The following is a 22471-nucleotide window of genomic DNA, read 5'->3' on the forward strand; positions in this document are numbered from 1 at the left end:
ACCAGTACTCGTTAGTATGTCTCTAGTCTAACCAGTACTCGTTAGCATGCCACTAGATGAAATGGCGCCGGAAGAAATGGCAGCAGTTTTACGGGCGCCCAACCAATTGTGTTATTGTGTGTTTGGTTTTTTTGCGTTATTTATAACTTATTTTGTATATAATGTTTCTGCAACCTCTTACGGCAGAAAAGAGCTTCTGGATATCAGGACAGCGATCACCTTGGAATAGACAAAGATCTTTTTAACAACAAGCAAGACTCACATGATATTCTCCAAACACCCGGCAGGGCCGACATCCCAGTTACTCGCAAGAGGTAGCAACGCAGGTACAGAGGACGAAGAGCCGGATGCCTCATCAGGACCCGGAGAAGGCGAGTAGGAAAGCTGCCGTTACCGTCAATATTACTCGCCAACTTGCAATCATCGGACAATAAACTAGACGAGGTACAATCACGAATATCCTACCAACGGGACATCAAAAACTGTAATATCCTATGTTTTACGGAATCGTGGCTGAATGACGACATGGATATTCAGCTAGTGGGATATCCGCTGCACCGGCAGGATAGAACAGCACACTAAGATGGGGGGAGGTCTGTGCATATCTGTAAATAACAGCTGGTGCACGAAATCTAAGGAAGTCTCTAGATTTTGCTCGCCTGAAGTAGAGTATATTGTGATAAATTGCAGGCCACACTACTTGCCTAGAGAGTTCTCAGCTATACTTTTTGTGGCTGTTTATTTACCACCACAAACAGATGCTGGCACTAAGACCGCACTCAGTCAGCTCTATAAGGAAATAAGCAAACAGGAAACCACTCATCCAGAGGCGGCGCTCATAGTGGCCAGAGACTTTAATGCAGGGAAACTTAAATCAGTTCTACCAAATCTCTATCAACATGTTAAATGTGCAACCAGAGGGAAAAAAATTCTAGATCACCTGTACTCCACACACAGAGACACGAACAAAACTCTCCCTCGCCCTTCATTTGGCAAATCTGACCACATCTCTCTCCTCCTGATTCCTGCTTACAAGCTAAAAATTAAATCAGGAAGCACCAGTGACTCGGTCTATAAAAAAAGTGGTCAGATGAAGCAGATGCTACACTACAGGACTGTTTTGCTATCACAGACTGAAACATGTTCCGGGATTCTTCAGATGACATTGAGGAGTATACCACATCAGTCACTGGCTTTATCAATAAGTGCATCAAGGACGTCGTCCCCACAGTGACTGTACGTACATACCCCAACCAGAAGCCATGGATTACAGGCAACATTGAACGAACTTTATTTAACTCTCTGCAAACTGGAAACGATTTATCCGGAGGCTGCATTCATTGTAGCTGGGGATTTTAACAAGGCTAATCTGAAAACAAGACTCCCTAAATTTTATCAGCATATCGATTGCGCAACCAGGGATGGAAAGACCCTGGATCATTGTTACTCTAACTTCAGCGACGCATATAAGGCCCTGCCCCGCCCCCCTTTCGGAAAAGCTGACCACGACTCCATTTTGTTGATCCCTGCCTACAGACAGAAACTAAAACAAGAAGCTCCCACGCTGAGGTCTGTTCAACGCTGGTCTGACCAAGCTGACTCCACACTCCAAGACTGCTTCCATCACGTGGACTGGGAGATGTTTCGTATTGCGTCAGATAACAACATTGACGAATACGCTGATTCGGTGTGCGAGTTCATTAGAACGTGCGTTGAAGATGTCGTTCCCATAGCAACGATTAAAACATTCCCTAACCAGAAACCGTGGATTGATGGCAGCATTCGTGTGAAACTGAAGGCGCGAACCACTGCTTTTAATCAGGGCAAGGTGTCTGGTAACATGACTGAATACAAACAGTGCAGCTATTCCCTCCGCAAGGCTATCAAACAAGCTAAGCGCCAGTACAGAGACAAAGTAGAATCTCAATTCAACGGCTCAGACACAAGAGGCATGTGGCAGGGTCTACAGTCAATCACGGACTACAGGAAGAAACCCAGCCCAGTCACAGACCAGGATGTCTTGCTCCCAGGCAGACTAAATAACTTTTTTGCCCGCTTTGAGGACAATACAGTGCCACTGACACGGCCTGCAACGAAAACATGCTGTCTCTCCTTCACTGCAGCCGAAGTGAGTAAGACATTTAAACGTGTTAACCCTCGCAAGGCTGCAGGCCCAGACGGCATCCCCAGCCGCGCCCTCAGAGCATGCGCAGACCAGCTGGCCGGTGTGTTTACGGACATATTCAATCAATCCCTATACCAGTCTGCTGTTCCCACATGCTTCAAGAGGGCCACCATTATTCCTGTTCCCAAGAAAGCTAAGGTAACTGAGCTAAACGACTACCGCCCCGTAGCACTCACATCCGTCATCATGAAATGCTTTGAGAGACTAGTCAAGGACCATATCACCTCCACCCTACCTGACACCCTAGACCCACTCCAATTTGCTTACCGCCCAAATAGGTCCACAGACGATGCAATCTCAACCACACTGCACACTGCCCTAACCCATCTGGACAAGAGGAATACCTATGTGAGAATGCTGTTCATCGACTACAGCTCGGCATTCAACACCATAGTACCCTCCAAGCTCGTCATCAAGCTCGAGACCCTGGGTCTCGACCCCGCCCTGTGCAACTGGGTACTGGACTTCCTGACGGGCCGCCCCCAGGTGGTGAGGGTAGGCAAGAACATCTCCTCCCCGCTGATCCTCAACACTGGGGCCCCACAAGGGTGCGTTCTGAGCCCTCTCCTGTACTCCCTGTTCACCCACGACTGCGTGGCCACGCACGCCTCCAACTCAATCATCAAGTTTGCGGACGACACAACAGTGGTAGGCTTGATTACCAACAACGACGAGACGGCCTACAGGGAGGAGGTGAGGGCCCTCGGAGTGTGGTGTCAGGAAAATAACCTCACACTCAACGTCAACAAAACTAAGGAGATGATTGTGGACTTCAGGAAACAGCAGAGGGAACACCCCCATCCACATCGATGGAACAGTAGTGGAGAGGGTAGCAAGTTTTAAGTTCCTCGGCATACACATCACAGACAAACTGAATTGGTCCACTCACACAGACAGCATCGTGAGGAAGGCGCAGCAGCGCCTCTTCAACCTCAGGAGGCTGAAGAAATTCGGCTTGTCACCAAAAGCACTCACAAACTTCTACAGATGCACAATCGAGAGCATCCTGGCGGGCTGTATCACCGCCTGGTATGGCAACTGCACCGCCCTCAACCGTAAGGCTCTCCAGAGGGTAGTGAGGTCTGCACAACGCATCACCGGGGCAAACTACCTGCCCTCCAGGACACCTACACCACCCGATGCTACAGGAAGGCCATAAAGATCATCAAGGACATCAACCACCCGAGCCACTGCCTGTTCACCCCGCTGTCATCCAGAAGGCGAGGTCAGTACAGGTGCATCAAAGCTGGGACCGAGAGACTGAAAAACAGCTTCTATCTCAAGGCCATCAGACTGTTAAACAGCCACCACTAACATTGAGTGGCTACTGCCAACACACTGTCAATGACACTGACTCTACTCCAGCCACTTTAATAATGGGAATTGATGGGAAATGATGTAAATATATCACTAGCCACTTTAAACAATGCTACCTTATATAATGTTACTTACCCTACATTATTCATCTCATATGCATACGTAGATACTGTATCTATATCATAGCATCCTTATGTAACATGTATCACTAGCCACTTTAACTATGCCACTTGGTTTACATACTCATCTCATATGTATATACTGTACTCGATATCATCTACTGTATCTTGCCTATGCTGCTCTGTACCATCACTCATTCATATATCCTTATGTACATATTCTTTATCCCCTTACACTGTGTATAAGACAGTAGTTTTTTGGAATTGTTAGTTAGATTACTTGTTCGTTATTACTGCAATGTCGGAACTAGAAGCACAAGCATTTCGCTACACTCGCATTAACATCTGCTAACCATGTGTATGTGACAAATAAAATGTGATTTGATTTGAACATTCGCACTGAGCTAAAGGGTAGAGCTGCCACTTTCAACCCAGAAGGTTACAAGAAATGCCGCTATGCTCTGCGACGAACCATCAAACAGGCAAAGCGTCAATACAGGGCTAAGATTGAATCACACCGAATCACACCGGCTCTGACACTCATCTGATGAGGCAGGGCTTGCAAACTATTACAGACTACAAACGGAAGCACAGCCGCGAGCTGCCCAGTGACACGAGCCTACCAGATGACCTAAATCACTTCTATGCTGGCTTCGAGGCAAGCAACACTGAGGCATGCATGAGAGCATCAGCCATTCCGGACGACTCACACTCTCCGTAGCCGATGTGTTTAAGACCTTTAAACAGGTCAACACACACAAGGCTGCTGGGCCAGACGGATTACCAGGACGTGTGCTCCGGGCATGTGCTGACCAACTGGCAGGTGTCTTCACTGACATTTTCAACATGTCCCTGATTGAGTCTGTAATACCAACATGTTTCAAGCAGACCACCATAGTCCCTGTGCCAAGAACACAAAGGCAACCTGACTAAATGACTACAGACCCGTAGCATTCACGTCCGTAGCCATGAAGTGCTTTGAAAGGCTGGTAATGGCTCACATCAACACCATTATCCCAGAAACCCTAGACCAACTCCAATTTGCATACCGCCCAAACAGATCCACAGATGATGCAATCTCTATTGTACTCCACACTGCCCTTTCCCACCTGGACAAAAGGAACACCTATGTGAGAATGCTATTCATTGACTACAGCTCAGCATTCAACACCAAGCTCATCACTAAGCTAAGGAACCTGGGACTAAACACCTCCCTCTGCAACTGGATCCTGGACTTCCTGACGGGCCGCCCCCAGGTGGTGAGGGTAGGTAGCAGGACATCTGCCACACTGATCCTCAACACGGGAGCTCCCCAGGGGTGCGTGCTCAGTCCCCTCCTGTACTCCCTGTTCACCCACGACTGCATGGCCAGGCACGACTCCAACACCATCATTAGGTTTGCAGACGACACAACAGTGGTAGGCTTGATCACCAACAACGGCGAGACAGCCTATAGGGAGGAGGTCAGAGACCTGGCCGGGTGGTGCCAGAATAACAACCTATCCCTCAACGTAACCAAGACTAAGGAGATGATTGTGGACTACAGGAAAAGGAGCACCGAGCACGCCCCCATTCTCATCGACGGGGCTGTAGTGGAGCAGGTTGAGAGCTTCAAGTTCCTTGGTATCCACATCAACAACAAACTAGAATGGTCCAAACACACCAAGACAGTCATGAAGAGGGCACGACAAAGCCTATTCCCCCTCAGGAAACGAAAAAGATTTGTCATGGGTCCTGAGATCCTCAAAAGGTTCTACAGCTGCAACAGGACTACCTGACATGATGACTCCTTGCTGTCCCCAGTCCACCTGGCCATGCTGCTGCTCTAGTTTCAACTTCCACCTGACTGTGCTGCTGCTCCAGTTTCAACTGTTCTGCCTTATTATTATTCGACCATGCTGGTCATTTATGAACATTTGAACATCTTGGCCATGTTCTGTTATAATCTCCACCCGGCACAGCCAGAAGAGGACTGGCCACCCCACATAGCCTGGTTCCTCTCTAGGTTTCTTCCTAGGTTTTGGCCTTTCTAGGGAGTTTTTCCTAGCCACCGTGCTTCTACACCTGCATTGCTTGCTGTTTGGGGTTTTAGGCTGGGTTTCTGTACAGCACTTTGAGATATCAGCTGATGTACGAAGGGCTATATAAATACATTTGATTTGATTTGATTTGAACATCGAGAGCATCCTGACCGGTTGCATCACTGCCTGGTACGGCAATTGCTCGGCCTACGACCGCAAGGCACTTCAGAGGGTAGTGCGTACGGCCCAGTACATCACTGGGGCAAAGCTGCCTGCCATCCAGGACCTCTACACCAGGCGGTGTCAGAGGAAGGCCCTAAATATTGTAATAGACACCAGCCACCCCAGTCATAGACTGTTCTCTCTAGTACCACATGGCAAGTGGTACCGGAGTGCCAAGTCTAGGACAAAAAGGCTTCTCAACAGTTTTTACCCCCAAGCCATAAGACTCCTGAACAGGTAACCAAATGGCGGACTATTTTCATTGTGTGCCCCCCCAACCCCTCTTTTAAGCTGCTGCTACTCCCTGTTTATCATATATGCATAGTCACTTTATGTAACGGTTTTCTACTATCTCCTCCTCTGACGAAGAGGTATAGCAAGGATCGGACCAAAATGCGGTGTGTAGATTACGATTCATGTTTAATGACAAACACACTAAACACAAACACTACAAAACAATAAACGTAATGAACGTAACGAAAACAGCCTATACTTGTGTATAACACAGAACTAACACAGAACAAGGACATCAGGACACTAAGGACAATCACCCACGAAACATTCAAAGAATATGGCTGCCTAAATATGGTTCCCAATCAGAGACAACGATAAACACCTGCCTCTGACAGCCATAGACTTAACTAGAACACCCCACTAAGCTACCATCCCAATACCAACACACCACATACAAAAACCCCATGCCACACCCTGGCCTGACCAAATAAATGAAGATAAACACAAAATACTTCGACCAAGGCGTGACAGAACCCCCCCCCCCAAGGTGCGGACTCCCGGACACACATCAAAACAATAGGGAGGGTCCGGTTGGGCGTCTGTCCATGGTGGCGGCTCCGGCGCAGGACGTGGACCCCACTCTATCAATGTCCTAGTCCCTCCTCCTCGCGTCCTAGGATAGTCCACCCTCGCCGCAGACCATGGCCTAGTAGTCCTCACCCAGAATCCCACTGGACTGAGGGGCAGCTCGGGACTGAGGGGCAGCTCGGGACTGAGGGGTAGCTCGGGACTGAGGGGTAGCTCGGGACTGAGGGGTAGCTCGGGACTGAGGGGTAGCTCAGCACTGAGGGGAAGCTCAGCACTGAGAGGAAGCTCAGCACTGAGGGGAAGCTCAGCACTGAGAGGAAGCTCAGCACTGAGAGGAAGCCCAGCACTGAGAGGAAGCTCAGGCAGGTAGTTGGATCCGGCAGATCCTGGCTGGCTGGTGGTTCTGGCAGATCCTGGCTGACTGGTTGACTGGCAGATCTGGAAGAGTCTGGTTGACTGGCGGATCTGGAAGAGTCTGGCTGACTGGCGGATCTGGAAGAGTCTGGCTGACTGGCGGATCTGGAAGAGTCTGGCTGACTGGCGGATCTGGAAGAGTCTGGCTGACTGGCGGATCTGGAAGAGTCTGGCTGACTGGCAGATCTGGAAGAGTCTGGCGGATCCTGGCAGACTGACGGGTCTGGCTGCTCCATGCTGACTGGCGGCTCTGGATGCTCCACGCTGACTGGTGGCTCTGGCTGCTCCATGTAGACTGACAGCTCTGGCGGCTTCTTACAGACTGGCAGCTCTGGCGGCTCCGTGCAGACTGGCAGCTCCTTGCAGACTGGCAGCTCTTTGCAGACTGACAGCTCTGGCTGCTCCATGCAGACTGGCAGCTCTGGCTGCTCCATGCAGACTGACAGCTCTGGCTGCTCCATGCAGACTGACAGCTCTGGCTGCTCCATGCAGGCTGACAGCTCTGGCTGCTCCATGCAGGCTGACAGCTCTGGCTGCTCCATGTAGACTGTCAGCTCTGGCTGCTCCATGCAGGCTGGCAGCTCTGGCTGCGCTGAACAGGCAGGAGACTCCAGCAGCGCTGTAGAGGAGGAAGGCTCTGGCAGCGCTGAACACGCGGGAGACTCCAGCAGCGCTGTAGAGGAGGAAGGTTCTGGCTGCGCTGAACAGGCGGGAGACTCCAGCAGCGCAGGAGAGGAGAAAGGCTCTGGCAGTGCTGAACAGGCGGGAGACTCCGGCAGCGCTGGAGAGGCGAGGCGCACTGTAGGCCTGATGCGTGGTGCTGGCACTGGTGGTACTGGGCCGAGAACACGCACAGGAAGCCTGGTGCGGAGAGCTGCCACCGGAGGGCTGGTGCGTGAAGGTGGTACTGGATAGACCGGACCGTGCAGGCGCACTGGAGCTCTTGAGCACCGAGCCTGCCCAACCTTACCTGGCTTGATACCCACTCTAGCCCGGCCGATACGAGGAGCTGGAATGTACCGCACCGGGCAATGCACCCGCACTGGGGACACCGTGCGCTCCAAAGCATAACACGGTGCCTGCCCGGTCTCACTAGCCCCCCGGTAAGCGCAGGTCTCCTACCTGGCGTAGCCATACTCCCTGTGAGCCCCCCCCAATAAATTTTTGGGGCTGACTCTCGGGCTTCCGTCCGCGCCGCCGTGCTTGCTTTGCCAACTCCATTATCCGATAACCTTCCGCGCACTGCTCCATCGAATCCCAGGCGGGCTCCGGCACTCTCCCTGGGTCGACCGCCCACCTGTCTATCTCCTCCCAAGAAGTATAGTCCATACTCTTGTAGTCCAAACCGTACTCCCATGTCCATTCCTCTTTTCGCTGCTGTTGCCGCCTTTGTTGCTTCTCCTGCGGCTCCTGCCTGTTGACACGCCGCTTGGTCCTGTTGTGGTGGGTGATTCTGTAACGGTTTTCTACTATCTCCTCCTCTGACGAAGAGGTATCGCAAGGATCGGACCAAAATGCGGCGTGTAGATTACGATTCATGTTTAATGACAAACACACTAAACACAAACACTACAAAACAATAAACGTAATGAACGTAACGAAAACAGCCTATACTTGTGTATAACACAGAACTAACACTGAACAAGGATATCAGGACACTAAGGACAATCACCCACGAAACACTCAAAGAATATGGCTGCCTAAATATGGTTCCCAATCAGAGACAACGATAAACACCTGCCTCTGATTAAGAACCACTTCAGACAGCCATAGACTTAACTAGAACACCCCACTAAGCTACAATCCCAATACCAACACACCACATACAAAAACCCCATGCCACACCCTGGCCTGACCAAATAAATGAAGATAAACACAAAATACTTCGACCAGGGCGTGACACTTTAACTATACATTCATGTGCATACAACCTCAATTGGGCCGACCAACCAGTGCTCCCGCACATTGGCTAACCAGGCTATCTGCATTGTGTCCCACCACCCGCCAACCCCTCTTATTAAGCTACTGCTACACTCTGTTCATCATATATGCATAGTCACTTTAACCATACCCACATGTACATACTACCTCAATAAGCCTGACTAACAGGTGTTGGTATATAGCCTTGCTACTGTTATTTTGAAATGTCTTTTTACTGTTGTTTTATTTCTTTACTTACCTACACACACACACACACACACACACACACACACACACACACACACACACACACACACACACACACACACACACACACACACACACACACCTTTTTTTTCACACTATTGGTCAGAGACTGTAAGTAAGCATTTCACTGTCTACTACACCTGTTGTATTCAGCGCACGTGACAAATACTCGTTAGTATGGCTCTAACCAGTAATTGTTAGTATAGCTCTAGTCCAACAAGTTTTCATAGAATCTGTCAAGATCAACCAGTACTCGTTAGTATGGCTACAGTCCAACCAGCACTCGTTAGTATGTCTCTACTCTAACCAGTACTAGTTAATATAGCTCTAGTCCAACCAGTAGTCGTTAGTATTGCTCTTGTCCAAACAGTACGCGTTAGTATGAATCTAACCACTACTCGTTAGTATGGCTCTAGTCGTACTAACATAAAGGGAAGGTGATCAAGGTGACGATGAAGTCCAGGTGTGCGCAATGATGGGGAGCAGGTGTGCGTAATGATGGGGAGAAGGTGTGCGTAATGATGGGGAGAAGGTGTGCGTAATGATGGGGAGCAGGTGTGCGTAATGATGGGGAGAAGGTGTGCGTAATGATGGGGAGAAGGTGTCCGTAATGATGGGGAGAAGGTGTGCGTAATGATGGGGATAAGGTGTGCGTAATTATGGGGAGAAGGTGTGCGTAATGATGGTTGCCAGGGCCAGGGGTTAGTAGACCTGCGACGTTGAACAATGGTGAGAGGGAGCGGGATAAGCATGACACATATCACAGTTATTTCAAATAGACCCTTCTTTTATATAGCATAATCATTGCCATGAAGAAAAAGACAAGAGTGAAACTAGTAAACTAATGCTCACTAAAATAAGCTAAGCAGTGGATGGGAGCACTGCCAGCAGGTTCCACCTTATATATAGCTGTTCTGAGTGTGAGCAACAACCTCTGCTGTTTCCATGCCGCCTCATAACAACACGTACGGAGCATTAAGGCCCCCAGTGGTCGTGTTACCATAAGCAACCACCTCGACTACCAACAAACTCCTCATCAGGAAGCTGATCACGTCAACCAATGCCGACCGACCCCCAGAAACTCAGAACCTCAGAGGCATGGCAAAATGCCTTGACATTATACTGCTGAAATGTAGAGCTCAGCTCCCTGTGATGTAGAGCCCAGCACTCTGTGGTTTAGTGGCTCAACTCTCTGTGATTTAGTGGATACAACTCTCTGTGGTTTAGTGGATCAGCTCTCTGTGGTTTAGTGGCTCAGCTCTCTCTGGTTTAGTGGCTCAGCTCTCAGTGGTTTAGTGGCTCAACTCTCTGTGGTTAAGTGGCTCAGCTGTCTGTGGTTTAGTGGCTCAGCTGTCTGTGGTTTAGAGGCTCAGCTCTCTGTGGTTTAGTGGCTCAGCTCTCTGTGGTTTAGTGGCTCAACTCACTGTGGTTTAGTAGCTCAACTCTCTGTGGTTTAGAGGCTCAGCTCTCTGTGGTTTAGTGGCTCAGCTCTCTGTGGTTTAGTGGCTCAACTCACTGTGGTTTAGTAGCTCAACTCTCTGTGGTTTAGTAGCTCAACTCTCTGTGGTTAAGTGGCTCAAGTCTCTGTGGTTTAGTAGCTCAACTCTCTGTGGTTTCGTAGCTCAACTCTCTGTGGTTAAGTGGCTCAGCTGTCTGTGGTTTAGAGGCTCAACTCTCTGAGGTTTAGTGGCTCAGCTGTCTGTGGTTTAGAGGCTCAGCTCTCTCTGGTTTAGTGGCTCAGCTCTCTGTGGTTTAGAGCTCAGTTCTCTGTGGTTTATAGCTCAGTTCTCTGTGGTTTAGAGCTCAGTTCTCTGTGGTTTAGAGCTCAGTTCTCTGTGGTTTAGAGCTCAGTTCTCTGTGGTTTAGAGCTCAGTTCTCTGTGGTTTAGAGCTCAACTCTCTGTGGTTTAGAGCTCAGTTCTCTGTGGTTTAGAGCTCAGTTTTCTGTGGCTACTTTTCTTGATATTCTCTTGATGTTCTGTGTAGAAGGATGAATGAGACTGATTAACAACTAGCTACTAGTCATAAAGCTACTTGAAGTTCTCTTGATGTGTAAAAGGATGAATGAGATTGTTGAATAACTAGGTACTAGTCATAAAGTTACTTCTTGAGTTTCTGTTCTCTTTGTTGTTCTGTGTAGGAGGCTGGCCAAGTCCACCCTGCTGCTGATCCCTCTTTTTGGGATCAACTTCATCGTGTTTGCCTTCATCCCAGAGCAGGTGAACACAGAGCAACGGCTGGTCTTCGACCTCATACTGGGATCATTCCAGGTATGGAACCACTAGGGTTGCAAAATTCAGCTAACTTTCCCTTCAAAATGTTTTTAATTTCCACGGTTTCTCCCAAGATTGAACCAACTCTTCAGGTGTAGTATAGATGTAGTATAGGTATAGTATTGATGCAGTATAGGTGCAGTATAGGTGTGATATAGATGCAGTATAGGTGTAGTATAGATGTAGCATAGGCACAGTATAGGTGCAGTATCGGTGTAGTATAGATGCCGTATAAGTGTAGTATAGATGCAGTATAGGTGTAGTACATGTGTAGTATAGATGTAGTATAGGTGTAGTATAAGTGTAGTATAGATGCAGTAAATGTGTAGTATAGATGCCGTATAAGTGTAGTATAGATGCAGTATAGGTGTAGTATAAGTGTAGTATATGTGTAGTATAGATGTAGTATATGTGTAGTATATATGTAGTATAGGTGTAGTATAAGTGTAGTATAGATGCAGTATAGGTGTAGTATAAGTGTAGTATAGATGTAGTATAGACAAAGTATACGTATAGTAGGTGTAGTATATGTGCAGTATCGGTGCAGTATAGGTGTAGTATAGATGCCGTATAAGTGTAGTATAGATGCAGTATAAGTGTAGTATAGATGCAGTATAACTGTAGTATAGATGCAGTATATGTGTAGTATAGATGTAGTATAGGTGTAGTATAAGTGTAGTACAGATGCCGTATAAGTGTAGTATAGATGCCATATAAGTGTAGTATAGATGCAGTATAAGTGTAGTATAGATGCAGTATATGTGTAGTATAGATGTAGTATAGGTGTAGTATAAGTGTAGTATAGATGCAGTACAAGTGTAGTATAGATGCAGTATATGTGTAGTATAGATGTAGTATAGGTGTGGTATAAGTGTAGTATAGATGTAGTATAGACAAAGTATACGTATAGTAGGTGTAGTATATGTGCAGTATCGGTGCAGTATATGTGTAGTATAGATGCTGTTTAAGTGTAGTATAGCTGCTGTTTAAGTGTAGTATAGATGTAGTATAGGTGTAGCATAGGTGTGATATAGATGCAGTATAGGTGTAGTATAGGTGCAGTATAGATGTGATATAGATGCAGTATATGTGCAGTATAGATGCCATATAAGTGTAGTATAGATGTAGTATAGGTGTAGTATAAGTGTAGTATAGATGTAGTATAGACAAAGTATACGTATCGTAGGTGTAGTATATGTGCAGTATCGGTGCAGTATAGGTGTAGTATCGGTGCAGTATAGGTGTAGTATCGGTGCAGTATAGGTGTAGTATAGGTGTAGTATCGGTGCAGTATAGGTGTAGTATAGGTGTTGTATCGGTGCAGTATAGGTGTAGTATCGGTGCAGTATAGGTGTAGTATCGGTGCAGTATAGGTGCAGTATAGGTGTAGTATCGGTGCAGTATAGGTGTAGTATAGGTGTAGTATCGGTGCAGTATAGGTGTAGTATAGGTGTAGTATCGGTGCAGTATAGGTGTAGTATAGGTGTAGTATAGGTGTAGTATCGGTGCAGTATAGGTGTAGTATAGGTGTAGTATCGGTGTAGTATAGGTGTAGTATAGGTGTAGTATCGGTGCAGTATAGGTGTAGTATAGGTGTAGTATAGGTGTAGTATCGGTGCAGTATAGGTGTAGTATAGGTGCAGTATAGGTGTAGTATAGGTGTAGTATAGGTGTAGTATAGGTGTAGTATAGGTGTAGTATCGGTGTAGTATCGGTGCAGTATAGGTGTAGTATCGGTGCAGTATAGGTGTAGTATAGGTGTAGTATAGGTGTAGTATAGGTGTAGTATCGGTGCAGTATGGGTGTAGTATAGGTGTAGTATAGGTGTAGTATCGGTGCAGTATAGGTGTAGTATAGGTGTAGTATAGGTGTAGTATCGGTGCAGTATAGGTGTAGTATAGGTGTAGTATAGGTGTAGTATAGGTGTAGTATAGGTGCAGTATAGGTGTAGTATAGGTGTAGTATAGGTGTAGTATAGGTGTAGTATAGGTGCAGTATAGGTGTAGTATAGGTGCAGTATAGGTGTAGTATAGGTGTAGTATAGGTGTAGTATCGGTGCAGTATAGGTGTAGTATAGGTGTAGTATAGGTGTAGTATAGGGGGCTTTTGGGACTCAGTTTAACAGTGAGACTTTACAGTCAGAGATTAACAGTCAGAGACAGTTCATTCAGGTTCTGTGATTAGTTACTCTCGGCAGCCATCACACTCATGGGAGGGATGCTTTTTAAACGCTATGGCAGGACTCCAGGCACAATGGACTGGTAATTCAGACCCATTGTTCCTGTTTTAAACACTATGGCAGGACTCCAGGCACAATGGACTGGTAATTCAGACCCATTGTTCCTGTTTTAAACACTATGGCAGGACTCCAGGCACAATGGACTGGTAATTCAGACCCATTGTTCCTGTTTGGTCTGGTCTATCTGTATAATGGGGAGAGAGAGGGAGCAGCCAGACCTGGCAGCATTGTAGCAGCTTGACTTTAGCTGAGAAACCTCCTCCAGCTTGTTCCTCTTATCTTGTCAATATGACTTCCTTGTCTGGCATCCCTCGCTTCTCTCAGTTTTCCCTCTAGGCCACAGACATGTAATCCTGTTCTGTAAATGAACCAATGCTATGTATTCATGCCAGCAGTAGCTCTGTACTCAGTACTTTAATATAGGCTCAATCATGTATTCCATAGAATCGCCTTGATGCATTACATTTCAGTCATTTAGCAGATGCTCTTCTCCAGAGTGATTTAGAGGCGCGATTAGGGTTAATGGCTTTGCTCAACGGCACATCGACAGATTTCTCACCTAGTCGGCTCTGGGATACGAACCAGCAACCTTTAGGTTACTGGCCCAACCTCTTAACCACTAGGCTACCTGCCTTGTATTGTTATGAACAACAGAATAACAGAGTACACTGGGTTCATGTAACAGACTCTGCTCTCCCCAGGGTTAGGGTGACTATAACAGACAGCTAATGCTCTTTCTGTTCTTCCTTTCCCCAGGGATTTGCGGTTGCTGTTCTCTACTGCTTCTTAAACGGAGAGGTAAGAGCCACCCTGACGTTCACACACTACTGTTATAAACACACTGCACCTGCTTAACACAGAGTTGACACCCTGAGTTTACATGAAGCAGGATTAGGGTTAGGGGGGCAGTGTGTTTAAGGCCCAGTTTTTCAAAAGTGATCTATCTGGATTTCGCCTATTGGATTGAATGCATAGAAATAGAACGGAAGTCAAAGATCTGTCAGTTATATTCATTCTATTTCTATGCATTATTGTCCTGTTTTGCGGTTGAGTGCTGCAAGGAAAGACCTAGTTAAGCTGCAGCTGGCCCAAAACAGAGCAACACATTCTGCTCTTCATTGTAATCAGAGGGCTGATATAAATACTATGCTGCCAGTCTCTCTTGGCTCAGAGTTGAGGAGAGACTGACTGCATCACTTCTTATTTTTATAAGACACATTACTATGTTAAATCCCAAATTGTTTGCATAGTCAACTTATATACAGCTCTGACACACACACTTACCCCACCAGACATGCCACCAGGGGTCTTTTCACAGTCCACAAATCCAGAACAAATTCAAGAAAGTGTACAGTATTATATAGAGCCATCATTACATGGAACTCCCATCTCATATTGCTCTGCGGTCTCTCCCTCTGTGGTCTTGTCCTCTGCGGTCTCGTCCTCTGCGGTCGATCCCTCTGCGGTCTCCTCCTCTGCGGTCTCCTCCTCTGCGGTCTCCTCCTCTGCGGCCTCCTCCTCTGCGGTCTCCTCCTCTGCGGTCTCCTCCTCTGCTGTCTCTCCCTCTGCGGTCTCTCCCTCTGCGGTCTCTCCCTCTGCGGTCTCTCCTCTGCGGTCTCCTCCTCTGCGGTCTCCTCTGCGGTCTCCTCCTCTGTGGTCTCCCCCGCTGCGGTCTCGTCCTCTGCGGTCTCGTCCTCTGCGGTCTCGTCCTCTTTCGTCTATCCCTCTGCGGTCTCGTCCTCTTTCGTCTATCCCTCTGCGGTCTCCTCCTCTGCAGTCTCCCCCTCTGCGGTCTCCCCCTCTGCGGTCTCGTCCTCTGCGGTCTCGTCCTCTGCGGTCTCGTCCTCTGCGGTCTCGTCCTCCTCTGCGGTCTCGTCCTCTGCGGTCTCGTCCTCTGCGGTCTCGTCCTCTGCGGTCTCGTCCTCTGCGGTCTCGTCCTCTGCGGTCTCGTCCTCTGCGGTCTCGTCCTCTGCGGTCTCGTCCTCTGCGGTCTCGTCCTCTGCGGTCTCGTCCACTGCGGTCTCCCCACTTTCGTCTATTCCTCTGCTGTCTCGTCCTCTTCGTCTATCCCTCTGCGGTCTCCTCCTCTGCGGTCTCCTCCTCTGCGGTCTCCTCCTCTGCGGTCTCCTCCTCTGCGGTCTCCTCCGCTGCGGTCTCGTCCTCTGCGGTCTCGTCCTCTGCGGTCTCGTCCTCTGCGGTCTCGTCCTCTTTCGTCTATCCCTCTGCGGTCTCCTCCTCTGCAGTCTTTCCCTCTGCGGTCTCGTCCTCTGCGGTCTCGTCCTCTGCGGTCTCGTCCTCTGCGGTCTCGTCCTCTGCGGTCTCGTCCTCTTTCGTCTATCCCTCTGCGGTCTCCCCCTCTGCGGTCTCCCCTCTGCGGTCTCCTCCTCTGCGGTCTCGTCCTCTGCGGTCTCGTCCTCTGCGGTCTCGTCCTCTTCTCCCGTCTATCCCTCTGCGGTCTCCCCCTCTGCGGTCTCCCCCTCTGCGGTCTCCCCTCTGCGGTCTCTCCCTCTGCGGTCTCCTCCTCTGCGGTCTCCCCTCTGCGGTCTCCCCCTCTGCGGTCTCCCCCTCTGCGGTCGCCCCCTCTGCGGTCTCGTCCTCTGCTGTCTCCTCCTCTGCGGTCTCTCCTCTGCGGTCTCCTCCTCTGCGGTCTCTCCTCTGCGGTCTCGTCCTCTGCGGTCTCGTCCTCTGCGGTCTCGTCCTCTGCGGTCTCGTCCTCTGCGGTTGTTCGTCCTCTGCTGTCTCGTCCAATTATCTTTTCTGTCTATCCCTCTGCGGTCTCATCCTCTGCGGTCTCATTCCTCTTTCGTCTATCCCTCTGCGGTCTCGTCCTCTGCGGTCTCGTCCTCTGCGGTCTCGTCCTCTTTGGTGTTGTTGTTAAGTAATTTTGTAATCAATGTTCTTAAATTCCAATTATCTTTATCTGTCTGACACCCAGAGGTTATAAAGTTCTGGTCTGAAATAAAACAGACAGAATTCCTATCTCACAATTAATCAGATCCCAATTTATTTGCGAGAGCTCTGCAGTTTACACAAATACATTCCTTTTATATCATCCTAACCTACGCACATACATACACACCAACATAGGGGTCTCTTCCTCTGCCGTCTCTTCCTCTGCCGTCTCTTCCTCTGCCGTCTCTTCCTCTGCCGTCTCTTCCTCTGCCGTCTCTTCCTCTTTGGTGTTGTTTGGGACAGATTAGAGACAATAGCCCAGTGTAAACCTGGGACAGATTAGAGATAATAGCCCAGTGTAGACCTGGGACAGATTAGAGACAATAGCCCAGTGTAGACCTGGGACATCTTTTCCTGACAAAATATCCTGTTTAAAACGGGAACGTTTTTTTTTCTCCAAAAATGACAATACTGCCCCTAGAGGGGTCTAATTAGCTGTTCAGGAGTTCTATAGCTTGGGGGTAGAAGCTGTTAAGAAGCCTTTTGGACCAAGACTTGGCACTCCGGCACTGTTTGCCGTGCGGTAGCAGAGTGAACAGTCTATGACTAGGGTCTATGACTAGTCTATGACTAGGACAATTTTTAAGACCTTCCTGACACTGTCTGGTATAGAGGTCCTGGATGGCAGGAAACTTGGCCCAAGTGATATACTGGGCCGTACGCACTACCCTCTGTAGTACCTTGTGGTCGGAGGCCGAGCAGTTGCCATTCCAGGCAGTGATGCAACCAGTCAGGATGCTCTCGATGGTGCAGCTGTAGAACCTTTTGAGGATCTGAGGACCCATGTCAAATATTTTCAGTCTGCTGCGGGGGAATAGGCTTTGTCATACCCTCTTAATGACTGTATTGGTGTGCTTGGACCATGTCAGTTTGTTGGTGATGTGGTTACCAAGGAACTTGAAGCTCTCAACCTGCTCCACTGCAGCCTCGTCGATGAGAATGGGGGCGTGCTCGGTCCTCCTTTTCCATGTAGTCCACAATCACCTCCTTTGTATTGATCACGTTGAGGGAGAGGTTGTTGTCCTGGCACCACACAGCCAAGTCTCTGACCTCCTTCCTATAGGCTGTCTCATCGTTGTTGATGACCACTGTTGTGTCATCAGCAAACTTGGCTATGCATTCATGAGGGTCCATAGCTTAGTGATGAGCTTTGAGGACACTATGGTTTTGAACGCTGAGCTGTAATCAATGAATAGCATTCTCACATAGTTGTTCCTTTTGTCCAGATGGGAAAGGGCAGTGTGGAGTGCAATAGAGATGGCAACATCTGTGGATCTGTCAGGGCAGTATGTGAATTGGAGTGGGTCTAGGGTTTCTGGGATAATGGTGTTAATGTGAGATATTACCAGCCTTTCAAAGCACTTCATGGCTACGGACGTGAGTGCTACGGGTTTGTAGTCATTTTATTTTACCTTTATTTAACCAGGCAAGTCAGTTAAGAACTAATTCTTATTTTCAATGACGGCCTGGGAACAGCAGGTTAACTGCCTGTTCAAATCAAATCAAATCAAATTTTATTTGTCACATACACATGGTTAGCAGATGTTAATGCGAGTGTAGCGAAATGCTTGTGCTTCTAGTTCCGACAATGCAGTAATAACGAACAAGTAATCTAACTAACAATTCCAAAAAAACTACTGTCTTATACACAGTGTAAGGGGATAAAGAATATGTACATAAGGATATATGAATGAGTGATGGTACAGAGCAGCATAGGCAAGATACAGTAGATGATATCGAGTACAGTATATACATATGAGATAAGTATGTAAACCAAGTGGCATAGTTAAAGTGGCTAGTGATACATGTATTACATAAGGATGCAGTCGATGATATAGAGAGTACAGTATCTACGTATGCATATGAGATGAATAATGTAGGGTAAGTAACAATATATAAGGTAGCATTGTTTAAAGTGGCTAGTGATATATTTACATCATTTCCCATCAATTCCCATGATTAAAGTGGCTGGAGTAGAGTCAGTGTCATTGACAGTGTGTTGGCAGTAGCCACTCAATGTTAGTGGTGGCTGTTTAACAGTCTGATGGCCTTGAGATAGAAGCTGTTTTTCAGTCTCTCGGTCCCAGCTTTGATGCACCTGTACTGACCTCGCCTTCTGGATGACAGCGGGGTGAACAGGCAGTGGCTCGGGTGGTTGATGTCCTTGATGATCTTTATGGCCTTCCTGTAGCATCGGGTGGTGTAGGTGTCCTGGAGGGCAGGTAGTTTGCCCCGGTGATGCGTTGTGCAGACCTCACTACCCTCTGGAGAGCCTTACGGTTGAGGGCGGTGCAGTTGCCATACCAGGCGGTGATACAGCCCGCCAGGATGCTCTCGATTGTGCATCTGTAGAAGTTTGTGAGTGCTTTTGGTGACAAGCCGAATTTCTTCAGCCTCCTGAGGTTGAAGAGGCGCTGCTGCGCCTTCCTCACGATGCTGTCTGTGTGAGTGGACCAATTCAGTTTGTCTGTGATGTGTATGCAGAGGAACTTAAAACTTGCTACCCTCTCCACTACTGTCCCATCGATGTGGATGGGGGGGTGTTCCCTCTGCTGTTTCCTGAAGTCCACAATCATCTCCTTAGTTTTGTTGACGTTGAGTGTGAGGTTATTTTCCTGACACCACACTCCGAGGGCCCTCACCTCCTCCCTGTAGGCCGTCTCGTCGTTGTTGGTAATCAAGCCTACCACTGTTGTGTCGTCCGCAAACTTGATAATTGAGTTGGAGGCGTGCGTGGCCACGCAGTCGTGGGTGAACAGGGAGTACAGGAGAGGGCTCAGAACGCACCCTTGTGGGGCCCCAGTGTTGAGGATCAGCGGGGAGGAGATGTTGTTGCCTACCCTCACCACCTGGGGGCGGCCCGTCAGGAAGTCCAGTACCCAGTTGCACAGGGCGGGGTCGAGACCCAGGGTCTCGAGCTTGATGACGAGCTTGGAGGGTACTATGGTGTTGAATGCCGAGCTGTAGTCGATGAACAGCATTCTCACATAGGTATTCCTCTTGTCCAGATGGGTTAGGGCAGTGTGCAGTGTGGTTGAGATTGCATCGTCTGTGGACCTATTTGGGCGGTAAGCAAATTGGAGTGGGTCAAGGGTGTCAGGTAGGGTGGAGGTGATATGGTCCTTGACTAGTCTCTCAAAGCACTTCATGATGACGGATGTGAGTGCTACGGGGCGGTAGTCGTTTAGCTCAGTTACCTTAGCTTTCTTGGGAACAGGAACAATGGTGGCCCTCTTGAAGCATGTGGGAACAGCAGACTGGTATAGGGATTGGTTGAATATGTCCGTAAACACACCGGCCAGCTGGTCTGCGCATGCTCTGAGGGCGCGGCTGGGGATGCCGTCTGGGCCTGCAGCCTTGCGAGGGTTAACACGTTTAAATGTCTTACTCACTTCGGCTGCAGTGAAGGAGAGACTGCATGTTTTCGTTGCAGGCCGTGTCAGTGGCACTGTATTGTCCTCAAAACGGGCAAAAAAGTTATTTAGTCTGCCTGGGAGCAAGACATCCTGGTCCGTGACTGGGCTGGGTTTCTTCCTGTAGTCCGTGATTGACTGTAGACCCTGCCACATGCCTCTTGTGTCTGAGCCGTTAAATTGAGATTCTACTTTGTCTCTGTACAGGCGCTTAGCTTGTTTGATAGCCTTGCGGAGGGAATAGCTGCACTGTTTGTATTCAGTCATGTTACCAGACACCTTGCCCTGATTAAAAGCAGTGGTTCGCGCCTTCAGTTCCACACGAATGCTGCCATCAATCCACGGTTTCTGGTTAGGGAATGTTTTAATCGTTGCTATGGGAACGACATCTTCAACGCACGTTCTAATGAACTCGCACACCGAATCAGCGTATTCGTCAATGTTGTTGTCTGACGCAATACAAAACATCTCCCAGTCCACGTGATGGAAGCAGTCTTGGAGTGTGGAGTCAGCTTGGTCGGACCAGCGTTGGACAGACCTCAGCGTGGGAGCTTCTTGTTTTAGTTTCTGTCTGTAGGCAGGGATCAACAAAATGGAGTCGTGGTCAGCTTTTCCGAAAGGGGGGCGGGGCAGGGCCTTATATGCATCGCGGAAGTTAGAGTAACAATGATCCAGGGTCTTTCCACCCCTGGTTGCGCAATCGATATGCTGATAAAATTTAGGGAGTCTTGTTTTCAGATTAGCCTTGTTAAAATCCCCAGCTACAATGAATGCAGCCTCCGGATAAATCGTTTCCAGTTTGCAGAGAGTTAAATAAAGTTCATTCAGAGCCATCGATGTGTCTGCTTGGGGGGGGATATATACGGCTGTGATTATAATCGAAGAGAATTCTCTTGGTAGATAATGCGGTCTACATTTGATTGTGAGGAATTCTAAATCAGGTGAACAGAAGGATTTGAGTTCCTGTATGTTTCTTTCATCACACCATGTCACGTTGGCCATAAGGCATACGCCCCGCCCCTCTTCTTACCAGAAAGATGTTCGTTTCTGTCGGCGCGATGCGTGGAGAAACCCGCTGGCTGCAACGCTTCGGATTGCGTCTCTCCAGTTAGCCATGTTTCCGTGAAGCAAAGAACGTTACAGTCTCTGATGTCCCTCTGGAATGCTACCCTTGCTCGGATTTCATCAACCTTGTTGTCAAGAGACTGGACGTTGGCAAGAAGAATGCTAGGGAGTGGTGCACGATGTGCCCGTCTACGGAGTCTGACCAGAAGACCGCTTCGTTTCCCTCTTTTTCTGAGTCGTTTTTTTGGGTCGCTGCATGTAATCCACTCCGTTACACTGGTTGTAAGGCAGAACACAGGATCCGCATCGCGAAAAACATATTCTTGGTCGTACTGATGGTGAGTTGACGCTGATCTTATATTCAGTAGTTCTTCTCGGCTGTATGTAATGAAACCTAAGATGACCTGGGGTACTAGTGTAAGAAATAACACGTAAAAAAACAAAAAACTGCATAGTTTCCTAGGAACGCGAAGCGAGGCGGCCATCTCTGTCGGCGCCGGAAGTACACAAGGGGGCAGAACGAGGGTTTGCAACCTTCTAGGCTATCCTGCCGCCCCAAGGGTTTTTGGGGACAGGGACTATGGTGGTCTGCTTGAAACATGGTGTTACAGACTCGGTCAGGGACGACGTCATCGATGCACTTATTAATGACGCCAGTGACTGATGTGCTGTACTCCTCAATGCCATCGGAAGAATCACGGAACATTTTCCAGTCTGTGCTAGGAAAACCGGCTTGTAGCTTAGCATCTGCTTTGTCTGACAACTTACTTATTGACAGAGTGCTTCACTGGTGCTTCTGGCTTTAATTTGAGCTTGTAAGCAGGAATAAGGAGGATAGAGTTATGGTCAGATTTGCCAAGTGGAGTGCGAGTTGCCTTTGGATGAGAATTTTCCTCTTTGCTTATGGCCGTATACAACTCATTGAGTTCAGTGTCAGCATCGGTTTGTGGTGGTATATAGACAGCTACGAAAAATGCAGATGAAAACTCTCTAGGTAAGTATTGAGGTCTACAGTTTATCATAAGATACTTAATAAATATAACTGACAGTGATCTCTTATCTCCACCCCTCCTCCTCCTCTCTCCCCCTCTTTCCCCCTCCTCTCCCCTCTCCCTCCTCTCCCTACTCTCTCCCCTCGCCCTCCTCCCCTCTCCCTCCTCTCTCCCCCTCCCCGCCTCTCCCCTCCCTCCCCTTTCCTCTCTCTCCCCTCCCCTCCCTCCCCCTCCTCCCCCTACCCTCCTCC

At 48.5% G+C, this 22471-nt stretch overlaps 1 protein-coding gene across 1 annotated transcript in view; it reads left to right on the plus strand.

The window, feature by feature from the left end:
• LOC112235554 (vasoactive intestinal polypeptide receptor-like) overlaps positions 1–22471 on the plus strand; it is a gene marked incomplete at its 5' end in the record, with an annotated part of 42979 nt that overhangs the window by 20200 nt on the left and 308 nt on the right. Inside the window, 2 exons of the mRNA XM_042317252.1 lie at positions 11427–11556; positions 14555–14596. Coding sequence (XP_042173186.1) covers positions 11427–11556; positions 14555–14596 — 172 coding nt within the window. The remainder of the gene's footprint in view (positions 1–11426; positions 11557–14554; positions 14597–22471) is intronic.

Source organism: Oncorhynchus tshawytscha, unplaced genomic scaffold (assembly GCF_018296145.1).
Source record: "Oncorhynchus tshawytscha isolate Ot180627B unplaced genomic scaffold, Otsh_v2.0 Un_contig_785_pilon_pilon, whole genome shotgun sequence".
Lineage (NCBI taxonomy): Eukaryota > Metazoa > Chordata > Actinopteri > Salmoniformes > Salmonidae > Oncorhynchus > Oncorhynchus tshawytscha.